This window comes from Amblyomma americanum, chromosome 1 (assembly GCF_052857255.1).
Source record: "Amblyomma americanum isolate KBUSLIRL-KWMA chromosome 1, ASM5285725v1, whole genome shotgun sequence".
Classification (NCBI taxonomy): domain Eukaryota; kingdom Metazoa; phylum Arthropoda; class Arachnida; order Ixodida; family Ixodidae; genus Amblyomma; species Amblyomma americanum.
Genome location: NC_135497.1, coordinates 167,569,901 through 167,586,054, shown reverse-complemented (window position 1 = coordinate 167,586,054; position 16,154 = coordinate 167,569,901). Strand labels below are relative to the sequence as shown.

Sequence of the window (16,154 nt, the reverse complement as noted above, 5' to 3'; positions counted from 1 at the left end):
GTCGTGCACCATCGCTGACTGATACAGGCTTCACGCTGTACAGAAATATCCTGAAGACCGGAGAAAACCCGCCAACGGCGCACATTGATACGAGGTGGCAAGCCAAGGAACAGGACGACACGATGACCGATGAAGATATGATTCAATGGCTGCGGGACTAGCGCGAGCGCTCCGTCCCGCGCCGGTGCGCTCTTGTTCGTCTTCGTAACAATATCTTAGCACCACATTCATGGACATTAACGTTCCGAAAAAAACTTTAAACACGCGACGGAGAAAAAGAAAAACATTTCTTTCTTGCACAACAGAATGTACACCACGAAGAGGCGACAGCAGTATCTAAATCTAGGGGGAAACAATGCGCATGGATTCGACAGCGACTGACTTTTAATGGGTCGCTACGTAAATGAAGGTGGCGCGCGCCCTATGAAGCCACAGGGATCGATCCCGCGTTCACTGGCAGGTGCAAACACTGTGGGGAGGTGGCTGACACCTACCACATGGTTTGGGCTTGCCAGCGCAACTCAGCTCTCTCCACCCACCCCAACCCTACCAGAGAGGAATGGGAGGCGGCCCTGCTTGGCTGTTCGGACCTTCAGTCCCAAAAGGCTCTGGTCAAGAGGGCTAAGCTGGCGGCTTCGACCAATGGGGTCCCGGAATAAGGACTCCACCCATTGCGGGGCTCTTTAAAGAGCCTCACCTCTTTCATTAAATAAAGGCTTTTCACCACCGCCACGGGGATCGTTGCACAGAAACATTCGATGTGTTCAGGTTGGTTCCTCTCAACAGTGCGATAGGTTAAACCAAAGAGTCTGAGCAAAATGAATGCACAGTTTATGGTGGAATTCAGTTTGCACTTAAATAGCAATAACCATTTACTCCATGCCTCCACTAACCCCATTTTCGTTGCATGAATGAAGGCTTGCTAATGGGTTTCATGACTTTTCCGTCAATGTCTTCTCGTTGCAACTGCTTGCTGCGAGGCAATATATATATATATATATATATATATATATATATATATATATATATATATATATATATATATATATATATATATAGCGAGAGAGAGAGAGAGAAAGAGATAGATGAACGTGTGAGGACTCGGGAGAGGTTAGTGCCGGATAGCGGCGCCGGCTGCACCTTTCTGCAGAGGGAAAAATGGCGCAAGAACTGATTCGACAGCTTGGAAAAAAGGTTCAAAGCAACTACGCCTAACGAGTGAAAGATGTGTAGGATCGCCAAAGCGTATTAGGTGTATTGCGACATATTTGTAGGTTAAAAAGTAGGAGTCTATAGCGGAGAAAAAGAAATATGAGTCCTCCATGACGAAACAAGAACTCACCACCTGACCTCTTTAGTACTATCGCATGCTTGGACCCCTTGCGATCATCCCCTTGTTTGTTGAACACGGAAAGATTCCTTTTTTTTTAGCCGCAGAACTCGCAGTTACATGACCTAGTTTGTATTTGGTGACACAGCGCTTGAATTCGTGACGTTAAGCGTGACGGTTCATGGACTCGCGCCACGATTGAGTCGTTAAAACAGGAAAACAGAAATGAATCGCAGTGCATCATGACAAGTTGGCGCGGCAACTGTTCGGAACACCACATGCAAAAGGGAATACTTTTTATTTTTATTTAAGATCCGCGAGGCGATGTTTTCTTGTTAACCCTGATGATGCGCCTCGCCATTCGGTCACCGCCAAGTATGCTGGGCTGCACTTCAGCAATCTGAGTCGCACTATATACGCTGTCGAAACAAGCGGGCTGTGACAGTTCCCCGGAAGACGACAGGTGGAAGACGGCATCAATAGCATCGGGCGAGATTTGAATGGCAACGTCAAACAGTGCGAACGATCCGAATAAAGACGGCAGAACACAGAGCGACACGTATTCAGAAGCCTCTACTTAGCAGTTCAGCGCAAGCCGGTACTTGGGAATTTATGAACCGAACACGGCTGAGAAAGCGCTTCGTTTTTCCTGTGGTTAATCGAAGATCGTGTTCGTAATCTATGTCATTTTTGATCGCTGTCTCGCGTGCAGTAGCTAGGCTTTCGAAGCTCGATTGTGGCACAAACGGTTGGCGACTAAAAGCAGCGCTCAGTGTACCTTGCGAGCGGAAGCGCTGCTAGCTGAAGCCTAGACGAGGTCAAGCGTTTGTACAGCGTTACAATGGAACCATTTTTCCCAGTCGTGACCACCTTGGGCTTGTTTCGTTCCGTAACAGCAGCGCATATGAGAAACGCGAAACTATACTGACCGCACACAAACAACGCGTCATTATCACCAAGAGTGGAACCGATACCGCCCTGGCTGCCAGGGTACGTGGCGACAATAGTGGGAGCGTGCTTTTCGTTGTTTTCATCCCCTTTGTGTTTTGTGCTTCATTTTCAAACACCACTATAAAAAGCCACTCGAGGGACCGCCGCGGTGGCTGAGTGGTTATGGCACTCGGCTGCTGGCCCGAAAGACGCGGGTTCGATCCCGACCGCGGCGGTCGAATTTCGATGGAGGCGAAATTCTAGAGGCCCGTGTGCTGTGCGATGTCAGTGCCCGTTAAAGAACCCCAGGTGGTCGAAATTTCCGGAGCCCTTCACTACGGCGTCTCTCATAGCCTGGGTCGCTTTGGGACGTTAAACCCCCATAAAGCATAAACCAACCAAAAAGCCACTCGGAGTCACAAAACAGCTTCGTTTCATCATGATCCGAGAATTTTTTCCCCCAACAAAGAAGCCTGCGAGGCCCAGCCAGTCAACTTGCTCATCCCGAAATCGTCATCGCCCATAGCGCGGAAAAGTGTTGAGTGATCCTCCACGGTTACCCGACGTTCACGCATTCTTCCTTCGACAAAAGCTCTGTTTTTGGCGGGGCCTTAACCTTTTTGTTCTCCTTTACAGCTTTGTCCCATTTCATGTCTTTATGCCTGATACAACTGAAAGCGAAACTATCGGCCTGGAATGACCGACTTGGGCCTGTGGCACCAATAAGTTGTCTGCGTGGCTGCGGCGCAGGAGAGCAGCCAGACAGGCAACCCAATGAGAGCGGCACAGGACCCCGCCCCTGCGCAGTGTCTGCACGCAACAGGTGAAGTACGCCGCCGGAAGGCAGCGGTTGACGCGAACGCGGCCATGCAGTAGAGCGAGAGCCGTGTGTGACCTTTCTCGTGGGCTGCTGGTGTTGCTGGTGGCTCTCGCGGTGGACAGCGGCAGCCGCCGGCTCCCTGGAGTCGCTATGGTGGTGCCGGAAGGGCCTCGACGAGGCGGCGATGTCCACTGGTATGTGGCTCACGAACTGAGTCATGGCGGCCCGCCGTCAACAGGTACCACCGCGTGTGCCGCCCACGCCTCTGGAGCGCCGGGCCGCCGTCGCCGGCCCCACGTGACACCGGAGTGCGAGCTGGTGCACGACGTTGCGGCAACAGGCGACGCCGCACACGGGTCGCCCCGGGGAGAGCCCGCGGTGCCGACCCGAGCGCCGCGAGATGGGGTTGCCGCGGGAGACGGTTGCTAGGAGACCGCTCGCTCCCGACACACCCACTGCGCCGAGAGGCACTGCATCCCCGATCGGCGAGAGCAGTCGTAGGCCGGGCCCGGGGTGACAAATTGGGCAGCACTGCAGCGACGCCCGGCCGATTCCTCGGGCCCGATCGCAGCGCGAGCGAGAGCCCCCCCTCCACGCAACCCACTTCTTCGTACCCGTTTTTAGCTCCTTTCACAGAGATCTCCGCTTGTTGTTTCTGAGGGCTGCAAATTGGGCGCCCACCTTCCATTCGCAAAAAAGGCGCTCCTTTGTTTACGCCGCCGTCGCCGCTTGTTTTGCATTCTCTAAAAGCAGAACGAGGGCTCTTGGTAATGGTGACAGATTTGCGGCACAGCAATTTGCCTGTTCAACGCGCACTAAGAGATTTAGGATTAATTTCGCTCTTGGCCTTTTGGCAAGGAACCAAGTGGATCTCTGCGTCCCTCCTCCTATAAGGAGGGAAAGGGATATATAGACAAGAATGAACATGATAATAACGTTTTCGCACAGAATGGCGCTTCATAGAAGGTTCCTGCGAATATTCACCACTATTAACGATGCAAAATTCTGCTAACGAAGGGCCGGCACTGCTAAATAAAACTCCCCCCTCTCAGACCCAATTCCTCCTTCAACTCAGCCAGGCTCAAAAGGGTAGCTTTTCAATGGCGAGTAGGTCAAACTGTGGATTTCTGGTTACGATGTAGTACGACGCCGACGTCGAGCAAAAATCCTTCAAGCAGCTTCATTGCTGTGAAACAAAACTCCCAATTTCGCTGCGAGGAACCGTCCGAAGAAGGGTTGCGTCCTTCACGAACTGGGCGGGAAACTGAAAGCGTCGCGAGCCCAAGCATGTGTGAAAGGGCAGCGACGGCGAAAGCGGCCTCGGTTCGCAGCGGCCTCGGCGTAGGCACTCCGCGTAAACAGGGCCGCGTGTGCGAGATGACGCGGCAGAAGGAGCACGTACGCCCGCGTCCCCGGTGGGCCCCGGCACGCAACAGCGCAACGGGCCACGACAGAATGCCGGTCTCGGCGCCCCCGCGCGACTTCTCCACTCTTTTCGCCACAAAGGAGCTGGCAGCGAGCGCACTACTCCAGTTTATAAAAGGAGATATGTCTCTCTGGCGCGCACAAAGCGGCGGCCTACGCAGGCGTGCCCCAGCTGTGAGCGCCGGCGACGACGCGCGCGCCTCCGTGACGGCACGGCGCGAGAACAAGACGCCGGCGCCAAAAGCGCCGCGAATTCGTGACCGGCCTCGCGCGCGATCGTCGTTGCTGGGTCTCGTGTCGTGCGCCTACCACATCTCTGTCAAGGCGTTCCCTCCCGCTCCCCCCTCCCTACGTGTTGCGCGCTTTCGACTGCGCTCTTGTTCGGGTGTCACACATGAACTGCAGAAATCGATTTCGTTTGAGCAATAACACGTGCGTATCTGCGCAAAGAACGCGTAAATGTTTTACGACGAGAAGTCAACGAGCGGCTTGCGAAGGTGCGAACCATAGAGCAGCGTACAGGGCGGAAGCAGTCGTTAAGGGAAGAGTCACTATTCTTTTCCCGACTACCACTCTCATATCCTGTTCCGCACCCGCGCCACATACTCAGCAATTATTGAAGCATCTGCTGGTTGCCTGCACCCGCTGGTGTTATTTTAGCGCGGCCCTTCCGCAGTTTTATGGGAGTCCTTTGATTGTGAATTATTTTAAAAAAAACGAGTGGATTTTTTTCTTCGTGAAAAATACATGGTTGAGGGGTGTATCCGTAATCATTGAAGAGGGTGGTGTGTCCTGTTTGCAGAATGTATTAACGGGGGCAAACGCGGTTTTCCCGTGCAAAATTTCTTCCTCGGGAAGGGACCCCCCGCCTCCTCTTTTATTCGTCGTTACCATGGGGAAAACTGCAGTGGTCGCAGCTTGTAATGTGCAACACGGGAATGACATGCTGTGCTCGCATAGGTTCGAGGCGCGACTTCGTGCAGCTGCACTGCGGTCAACCACCAGTGCTAGCTTCAGTTCGCCTCTCTGTCGCATTATTACTATCGTGTTAAGGAAAAAATCTGAATTGTGCGCACCTGGTGAAAGCAACATGAATGAATGGCTCGTACAGAACTACTGCAAATACTGAAAATTATGAAAAGACCTAAGTTCAAATGGTTTCAGATTCACATAATCGAAGATCCAAGAGAGCACCTTTCGCCTGAAGGATGTTTTTTGTCTTGTAAAGCCGTTCGAATGAACCTGGTAAAAAAAGTCGTTAGAATCTTTCCTGCGTTTGGACGTCCTGAATCACATGCAGGAAAGGCTGTTTTTCAACACGCCTGTACCAGAGGGAAATGTTTCGATTACAATTTAAAGCCTCTTAAGGCTCAAAGCGTCAATATTTTTAAGTGCGGAAACGGGGTCACGCATGTATCGCAATCCAAGTTATGACGTTATAAATAATTCCTGAACTCTGCAATCACTTCGAGGCTGTACGCTTTACTATGCGATAGCTAGTTGCAAAATTAGTAAAAAATACCATATTCGTAAATTCCGTAAAATACTTAAAAATAGCAGGCTATCTTGGCGGATGCGTTACTAAAAAGGTGAAGCACACCTGTTTCGCTAACTGGCGGCCCTCTGGTGGGTGACCTGCTAGTAGCCTGCGGGCAGATAACGTGGTTGAAGCTATATAATAGGGATTCCACATCGCCAATACTTATTTCGAATTCTGCTTGAAACGCCTACCCTACGGCGGCGGGGGAAGCACTCAGCCGCAATTTCAGAGCCAAAATCAATCTCAGTTGCTACCCCTTGCAGAGAATAACAAAGGGATGCCTTTGCCATCTACACGCTTCCGAGGGCCAAAGAAGTGAACACTCCATCTCCGGAAGGTCCACGTCTTTGGCTGTAGTTTCCACAGCGCATGCATACAATGCATGGTGCTCCCGGCATGACATCACGGTGAACTGCAGCATCTTTCCACTTGCACGTGTGGTCTACAGGGTTTTTAACTTGCATGGTGGAGGAACTTTTACACCAGAGGACCACGGTACGAATCTTTTTTTTTTGCGCAGTCTATTTACAATGTGTTTAAAACCGACTCCTCCATCTGTTGCACGTTAGTAACTTGCTTCGAGCATATTATCTCGTCATCCAAAGACACACAATGATGGCAGTACGCACTGTGGATGTTGTGGTGATAAATACCCGATAACTGAACAAATATTACCATGCAGTTCTTGTACTGGCGTCAAAATGATGCAGGTTCATTTTTAAAGGTCTATCGTAAGTTACAGCCTGTATTGCCACTGGCAACAAAAAGAGCATTGAGAAATATCAGGCGAAATCAGTATTCGATCAACGTGCCCACATTATCAACAGCGGTCTATACCGTGGAAAATAGGGTAGGTAATCAAAACAAAAAGTTATGGTAGACGGGACAAAAAAAACAACAAAAACTCCCTGCACTGCCGGCAGCTTTTCTCTTCCAGATTTTTCAAATACCATAACGGGAACAGTTCGTGAAAACGGCGGGCGAGTATTTGGAGCAACGCGATAACTCATGCGGGCAGACTTAGACGTCGCTTAGGAAGAACACGTGTACACTCGTAGGCGGTCTGGTGGCGCCAGGGTATAAATGTAACATCTGTCCCTTTCATGCAGGATGTCAGGCGCGTTTTTTACTACATGCGTCACCGGCAAAAAGACGATAACACACACACACACACACACACACACACACACACACACACACACACACACACACACACACACACACACACACACACACACACACACACACACACACACACACACACACACACACACACACACACACACACACACACACACACACACACACACACACACACACACACACACACACACACACACACACACACACACACACACACACACACACACACTTGTGACGGCGGTTGTACAGCAGAGTGTGTACAATACGATGCGTTTCTGATTACAAGCAGGCATCCTTCTTCAGTCCTTGGAGTCCTTCTGTGCGAAATGTGAACATCAGGAATTGCGGAAATTTTGTACGTAGGGCCAAACGGCAGAACACAGCAGATCTGTGCGATACACACACACAAAAATAACAAGTGAGATTGTGGAAGACAACGAAACTATATTGCGTAAAGGTACAGTAACCTGCTATACGAGGAAGCGTGCATAACGGGCACAACACAGCACTGGTGCAAGGCCTGGAATATCTTCAGACCTTAACAGTACTGAACAAGTCGCTCGTGTAAAACGTAGAGACGAAACTATGCGGACGTAGCTAGACGCTTTGTAAAATATTCACAGGATTGCACGGGAAATAAGCTTGTCTGGTGCTTTTTCTTTTTTTCAAGGGTTTGGGGGGGGGGGGGGGGGGGGCAAACGAGACCACCCATGGAAAGGAGCATCAAGTTAACGTAGCAAGACATGAAGGTTGCACAAATTTAATGGGAGTGATATGTCAAGGCAAATTAATTAAATCTGGGGATTAAAAAAGGAGATACAAAAATGGAAGCACCAACATGGTGGTACACATGAACCTGAAATTATATTGTGACGAAGACGAAGCTGGCAGTGGCGCGGGACGGAGCGCTCCCTGGGTGGTATGTGCTATTAAGCCTGAGGACATCATCATCAACGCTCACGCAAGGTCAGCAGCCATTAAATCATCTCATTGTCATCAGTCACCTCGTCTCATTCTTCGACTGGCCGCCACGTAACAATATTTTCAAAAGCGAGCGAGAAAAACTGACCGTTCATATTCGATAGAGGATAATTACTTCCACAATAATTTGCACTCTTTGCACCGCAATTTTCTTGCTCGAACAAGGCAGCCGCCACTTTTTCCTCCATTACTTCCCCCTTTCTCAACTCATGCCTCATGGCAAACTTCTCGAAAAAAAATATTGCACCGCAAATGGTAATCGAACCTCATTTTACACGAGTCAGCGTATCCTGTACAGAAAACGTCAATTCGCTCACGGTGGTTGGAATAGATAAGCGGCAGGAATTCAAACTTTCACTGCCTCCCCACACATGGGGAAACCATCACTACTGCCGCATAGCTAGGCTCCGTCTCGACGTCCCGCGCACAAGGCACAGCGCGCACCTCATCGGCAGTGGAGATAGCGCAGACTGTGGGGTGTGGCAGATCCAGGGGCCGTACAGCGTGTAATATGTGCCTGTCCCGCATACGCGGTCGAGCGGCAGACACGCCACCCGCTTCCCCATCCCGCATCCAAAGCCGGCGGTTTCCCAAAGAGGTTATTTTACGTCCTTGGCCACCTCCCAGCTGAGCCAGCGAGGCAATGAGGGCCGTGATGGACTTATAGTTTTGGGAACGCCGATGGGGTCGTATTCTTCCATTCTTCCGTGTATATACGTTACACACACACACACACACACACACACACACACACACACACACACACACACACACACACACACACACACACACACACACACACACACACACACACACACACACACACACACACACACACACACACACACACACACACACACACACACACACACACACACACACACACACACACACACACACACACACACACACACACACACACGTGAATGACAATTCTTTGTGGCCCAAACGTGGAGCTTGAGGTGCACTTCGCCAAAAATTCATCACTTTTCTGACTTCAGTGCTCCGAAAACTTCGATCCCTATAGCTCTGCAGACGGTAGCAAGAGTTTACGAAATGCGGATGCGCGGAAGAAAATACATTTGCGCAGTCGATCAAGTCAACCGGCCGAAATGTCTGCAGATATGAAATCTAAGGTTTGACGAAATCTCGTCTGGTCGGGTGAATAAATGTGTTATTTTTTCCTTCAGTGAACAAGGCTTCCGTGTGGAAGTCGAAACGTCTCTGTCAACTTGACTACACCATTTTTGGTCGGCGCTTCTTTATTTTCACACATGTCTGCAGATATGAGGGAACGGGAATGCTCCCTCCGCTGGTACCAGGCGACAGGGTCGCGAGACAGCGCCACAGTAAATTAGTTCCCGAGCACATGCGTCCTCTAAACTTTATGTGGCGACTTTGGGGCACGGCGTCTACGATTGGGCCCGCTGCTTTTCAATTTTTTTTTTCTGAGCGTCTAGCGTTGTTTTCAGGAAGTCGGTGATGCTGTCGATATTTGAAATCCCTGCTGGACAGAATGGTATACGGCCATTTCGTGCCTAGAAAAAGGAGCGCTTTTCGAAAGCAAGAAATAAAGATGAACGCCGCGCTGTTCGACGTCGCGCCTAGGAAGTGATGTCTGGTGGTGTAACTATTTTCTTTTATACTGCGGTGGAATGTTTTACTAACGAACACTGTGGCTAATTTTCCGTCCTGCAAACAGCTTCGCATAAAAATGAGCATATTTGTTTGGGCATAAATATTTTTTTTTTGAAGAATAGGTCTGAAATTTTGTGAGCGTCGAAGTGTGCGGCGTGCTTGAATTCCTAAAGTTTTTGAGCCATTTATGCTATTTTTGTGAACTGGGAAGTTACAAATATACGCACACGAATTTTCATATTGTTCTCAATCGTAGAACATAATGCGCGCCAGAAAGGACTAAATTCGCACACCCATGCTTAATGTCGACGTAGCCATTCCTTCCTTTCCGCCTCTGTACCGTGACTATAGCTGTACAACGCGGAGTGTTTGATCACTGAACGTCGGCTTAGGACGATTCCTTTGCCATCCATGCCGGAAATTTGATTCCTCGTGAAAACATCTGCGAGCTATTTCGATTCCTTGATTCCGCGTAGCAGGACAAATATGGCACGAGAAAGCCTCCCAGGCGAATATGGGCCAACAGCCAAATGGCCTCCTTTAAGGGAGTTTTTTTCTGATGTGCCTGAGTGCTACGCGGTGACATTTCTGAATCTAAAATTCATGGCCCGTGAATTCGTAGGTCACCTCTTGATCAAGGAAATCCGTCCAGGGCAAGAAACAAGCACCTCGCGTACATTCTTTCCTTTATTGCCCACGAGACGTCAATAAGGGGGCGTGTTTAAGAACAAACGCCCTTTCTCTGCTACCACGGATGTATACTAAAGCGCCTGCTGGCCGTTATCGATCTCGGTCTCACTGCAGGCTGTGCGCCTGCTTCCAATGTATTCCACTTCCAAAGTATTCTGCGCAATTTGCGCGCCTGCAGGTGACGTCTGGGGGATATATATGGCCTGTAGTGCACTGCATGCACCTACATTTCACGCAATGACCGCCGTCCCCGCACGCCGCTTCCCTGGCTTCCACTGAACGTTGGAGCAGAATCCATTCGTACACTCCAAACAGTCGGCCAATTCTTCTATTTCTCAGTGTACGACTAGAAAATGAGGGACTCCTGCTAATGATCGCTCAATTACCCCCCACTGCGGCTCGACCCTACTTTCGATCAACTGACCTGACCAAAAATAGGATGACTGTAGATAGGCCGCGCTCTGTTTACGTCTTCCATGCCATATCTCCAGGGGGTTAAAGGAAATACGCATTCCATCCCACTCATCGGCCTGTCCGGGTATTTCTATAAGGGGTTCAACTGCAAATGGTAACGCCTGTTAAAGGTGCACTAAAGAGGATACTGAGCTCGTCTTTCTACCACGGGAATTCGATCTACACGCTCCGAGCATTCTAAAAACTACGATGTACTGTGCGGCCGATTTCCAAATAAATCGAATTAAACCTCCCTGCTCTCGCCTCTTTTTTTTTTTTTAACTCACCTCCGAAACTAGGAGGAGTCAGCGAACGCGTGTAGTGCCTTTCATCCAGTCGAGCGGCGGCTTCGCTTTCGCTTTTATTTTGTTATTTTTTTAGGTTTCCGCGAATAAATAGTTTCAGTCGCAGACAACATAGCCGCAAATTAAGCCACGGAAATAAAAATACCTGTAGACTCTTTGCTTTACGTATCAGTGGTCTCCGCCGACGGCAGAGCGGCAAGCTGCCACGCGAAGTGGCTGAAAGGCACTCCACGCGTTGGCTGACTCCTCCTACTTTCCAGGTGAGTTCAAAAAAAAAAAGGCGGGAGTCATGACATTCAATTCGATCTAATAGGGAAATCGGTCGCACAGGACAATAATCCGAGGTTTCTAATAATGCTTGGAGCGTGTAGACAGAGTTCCCGCGGTAAAAAGACGAGCTCAGAATCCTCCTTACTGCACCTTTAATGTCTTCTCGGTAGCAGCGAAGAACACGGGATAAAATCTGCGCCCCCCTGAGACCATGCCTCAGCGGCCACTACCCCCTTCCCCCCTCTGTGTACGCCTACGCCCCCATCCCTCCAAAAAAGAAAGTTTCTATTGGAAAACCACAGTGAACCCAATTTTATTGATGAAAGAATTCCAACAGATACATGGAGTAAATGGCGCCGCCTCCCATCCCTCAACCATCCCGTCGACGAGTTGCCTTTAATATCCGCGCCTGCAAGGAGTTAACAAATCAAAACCTTCACAGATGTTAAGGAAGTGACCTCGGCGAGTTTTGCTTGTTTGGTGGTGTCTTATCGCCACGGCTCAGGCCAATGACGTGCACCTGCCTAGATTTGTTTACCACGGCATCCCTGTTCCATGTTGACCCCAAGAAGGAGTCCACTGCGGCGTCATTTATTGCGCATAGGCCACCACCCCTGCCCCGTCCGTCTGTCGGCAACGTGAGAGGCGGATCGATTCCCGCATCCTTTCCGATGCCCAAAGTGGCAGCCCCACCCCGACCCGGCCGCACATACATGGGCGTCATCCTCATTCGTACTAGATGCGCACACCGCGGAATCAGGGGTGCGCGGCGCAAATTGTCGTGTTCGCGCTGCCGGGTCTGGCGAGAGGCGCAGGAGAAGACCTCGTCGGCGCGTCTTCCTGGAACGGAGCCAGGAACGACTGACAAGGGCCCACGCCAACGGGACGACGCGACCTTGGGTGCAGCGAGCGACGCGGCCCGCGTTGCGTCACGGGCAACGCCCATGGCAACGCCGGCTCTCGACGCGGGCCACCTCGCGCCATCTGAGGAGCGCTGGCCAAGGCGCGCACCGCTGCCGGCCAAGGTGGCGGGCTGTACGGTCAATCGAACTCGAGCGAGGGAGTAGTCAGCCGCGTCGCGGACGCAGTGCATTGCGGTTCCCGCCTGCATTACTTCCGCGGTAGTGAGGCGCCTGGAATGGAAGCAGTAATCGCGGAGGCAGCGACGCGCAACGGCGCTGTGAGAATGGCGCCTCGCGCCGCAGAAGCCGCTCCCCAAGGGACGCCGGGAAGATTGAAACGTAATAACCCGACGACGGACTTCATGGTGCGGAACGATTACATGAATGAGCTCGGAGAGGCTGCCAAGCGAACTGTGCTGCCTGCCAGGGCCCGGCTTTCGAACGTCTGCATAACACGTGTTGTTATGCGGGCGGACCGCGCTGAAGGTTGTGAGCGTCAAAGGTCAAGCGGCAATCGAAAACGAATGCTACCAGTTCAATCACTTCATAAAATCGCGCTGGCTGGCTCCATAAGAAATTAAAAAGGGGAAAAAATGTGTTTTCAGAAAAACACTCGCTGCCACGGCGCACGTTTCTATGAAAATAATTTAATTAGGCCGTTAACTAAAATTCACTAATTAACGCCTAATCAACACGGTTGGTGGTTAGTCGAGACGGCGCCATATCGACACACACACACACACACACACACACACACACACACACACACACACACACACACACACACACACACACACACACACACACACACACACACACACACACACACACACACACACACACACACACACACACACACACACACACACACACACACAAAACGGATGCGACTGAAACCTGCGCCCGTAATTCGAGGTTCTCTTTTTAACATAGCTCCACAGGATCTCGTGAATGTACAGCGAGCAGCGCAGACAAAAAAAGTACGCGAGCAGAAACACAGCGTGTCTGTTTCTCTTGCATTTGCATATATCTTTTTCGTTTCTGCCCTCTTTTTGAACATGGTACCAAACATCCAGAGCTTCGATCCGCGATATCTCATGCGCAACTAATCAACTAGTCTGTCAACATTAAAAACGCCGAAGCTCGTATGCGCCCCCTCTGCTATATTTCTGTCTCGCACTTGTGGCGCTGTTATTAAAGGTGTATCGACTGGCATAGCTTCCGTTCTATATTACGCTCCACGGGCCTTTCCTCTATAAACGTTAGATGCTCGTAATGCTAATTAAACACGCTTTTTGATTCGCCTAGCTTTACCAGCTTCCAGCCTATCTCGCTGTGCTGGCAACAATAACACAGCGGAGCGTAAAACTTTCATGAAGTAATGGCCAAATATCGACAGCATACGATGAAGGCCGCTCTGCGGCACGCCCACAACAATATAGCTTCCGCCCGCAGGGGCTCGTCGTTATGTGACGAGACCTTTCCGATCATTCCTGATGAATGAAGGTGATCCCGGCGCTTGATTACTTTCCATTCATAATGCGCAATAGTCAGAGAGCACCCATTTAGATGTATTTCTCTCTTGCGTAGTACATAAAGTCAGCATTTTGTGAATAACACAAGTCTCTGCCCAACAAAGAGAAAAATACTACGGTTTAGGTAAAACACTCTCCGGGGCATGTTGGTTCATAGCTAACAAGAATAAAAGCGCAACAACACGACACAAAGAAGGAGGAAACCGACAGGACAGGCGCTAACTTGCAACACTTTACTGTCTGTTCCCCCTATCTGTCTTTACCCCCCGCCTCTGGTTGATATATACGCGGCGGTTTATGAAGACAGTAAAGTGTTGCAAGTTAGCGCTTGTCCTGTCGTTTTCCTCCTTCTTTGTGTCGTGTTGTTGCGCTTTTATTCTTGTTAACTACGGTTTAGCTCCGCCTTCAGAAAGCAATTCAACGTAACAAGTCCAGCTTTATTGGACATCACTTTTAATTGCGAGGCAACCGTGGAATACTGCAAGATGCTGTTGAGAACATATTTATGGAAGTGGTCTAACCTTCAGATGCGTTGCAAAATCTTGCTTTTAACGCTTTTCTTGCGTTAGCACCCAGTAGTTACGACTTCAAAAACCAATGGATCGTGATTTTGACAATAACTGTGAGGTAACTGTGCAATATTGTAAGATACTGTTACTAACATATTGGGTTCGTTTTTGACAGTAAATAGCAGAAAGCTACAAGCGTCCCTGGGAGGGATCTGCGGATATATTGATCGTTATGATGCAATCTGACCATACGCGAAAAAAATTCCCGTTGCAAAAAAATGGCTGTGGTTTAGCTCTGGTTAAACATGGAGTTACGCGATAGCTACAGCTGGCCGAGTGGAAGTAGCTCAGTCGAATTGCAGAGTCAGTCGCTGGGCGTTCCTTCTTCATCTTCGTCCCACTTGACACGGCGCATGCGCACAGCTGTTTGTTGCAGCTGTTGCGCGCCGCCGGCAGCAGCAGCTGCTCCGCACCACGTGACCAACACCCGCACCACGTGATCAACCCACGTGAACAACCACGTGACCAACGGCGCCGCCACGGAGCTCAAGTGCTGCCACGATGAAGGGTCGAAGAGGTGGCGTAGTGTAGCTATCGCTACAAAAAAAAAAAAAAAAGTGCGCCTGTCCAGAATTTCTGGGTATGAGCTGCCCTCGTAGTGTTGTTCTACACGCTGCTGTTCGACCTTGAGAGCACTCCGTTCGTCCGCATTTTAAGCTGGTGACGGTCAATAGTTAACGGAATTTCATTCGCCCAAGCAACACTGTGGGATATAAGACATGCCACAGTGGAGGGTTCTGGCCAGATTTCGACCATCTGAAGTTATTTATAGCCTGCATTTACTATTTAAGCAGGGTGTTAATGCATTCCACCTCCATCAACACCTGGCTGCTGCGGCCAGTAACTTGTGCTCAGTAGCTGAACGCTATAACCGCTGAGCCGCCGCAGCGGAGTACGGAACGGGTGATTGAAGCATAATAGAATATAGTACAATATAATATGTAGCGCACAGAGATCACCTGCCTGCATGCACGCACGACAAAACTACAGCTTCAGGAGCGCTGAGTTTGTGGCGTAGATTCCTTGAAAGGCATCCGCAGGCCAGCATTGTGAGGGACCGCTCAACACGGCAAGGACTTTGCATACAATAATTAAGAGTAACGTTAAAACTAACGCCAAAGAGGTAGAACGAACATAAGATTGGAAACAACAGCACTTAAGTGCAAGTAATACTCACAAGTTGCAACCTTAAGACCGTTGTGCGCTTCTTAAGTCACACTTATGTGAGCTCTTTGCGCTTTCCTCCGAACAGCAAACGCTGCTCTGTGTACTGTTTTCTACTCGGAGCCAAAGTTTTATCACGCGTGAGATGGGTTTGCGATTGGTCGGCGAGTCGCTTCGTTGACGTCCAAGACTGGCCTCGAACCGCGATTTTGAGGAACCAACGGATCTCGTCCTGTTGCAAGCCCCACTTTGTAGCCCCTGTGCAACGTGCGGAGGCGCGCATGCTTTTGTTTACTTCTCGGTTGAGCGCCGCGTTTACCCGAAACAGCAATGCCAAGGCCGGCCCCACTTATGCTCCCAGCATTTATAGCGCTACGACAGTTAACACATAAGCAGCTAAACCCGACTAACAATAAAGCATGTTCACAGAGCAATAATAACTGAAAAGAAAAGAATGCC

General features: G+C 50.1%; 1 protein-coding gene across 7 annotated transcripts in view; it reads right to left on the bottom strand.

Moving 5' to 3' along the window:
- LOC144114148 (uncharacterized) overlaps positions 1-16,154 on the bottom strand; it is a 306,774-nt gene that overhangs the window by 272,093 nt on the left and 18,527 nt on the right. Inside the window, exon 1 of one of the 7 annotated variants that reach the window (XM_077647677.1) lies at positions 3,156-3,429. The exons of the other annotated variants lie outside the window; for them this stretch is intronic. Within the exon in view, the coding sequence (XP_077503803.1) occupies positions 3,156-3,299 (144 nt within the window). The 5' untranslated portion in view covers positions 3,300-3,429. Of the gene's footprint in view, positions 1-3,155; positions 3,430-16,154 lie in introns of those variants that run through there. 7 annotated transcript variants of the gene reach the window in all.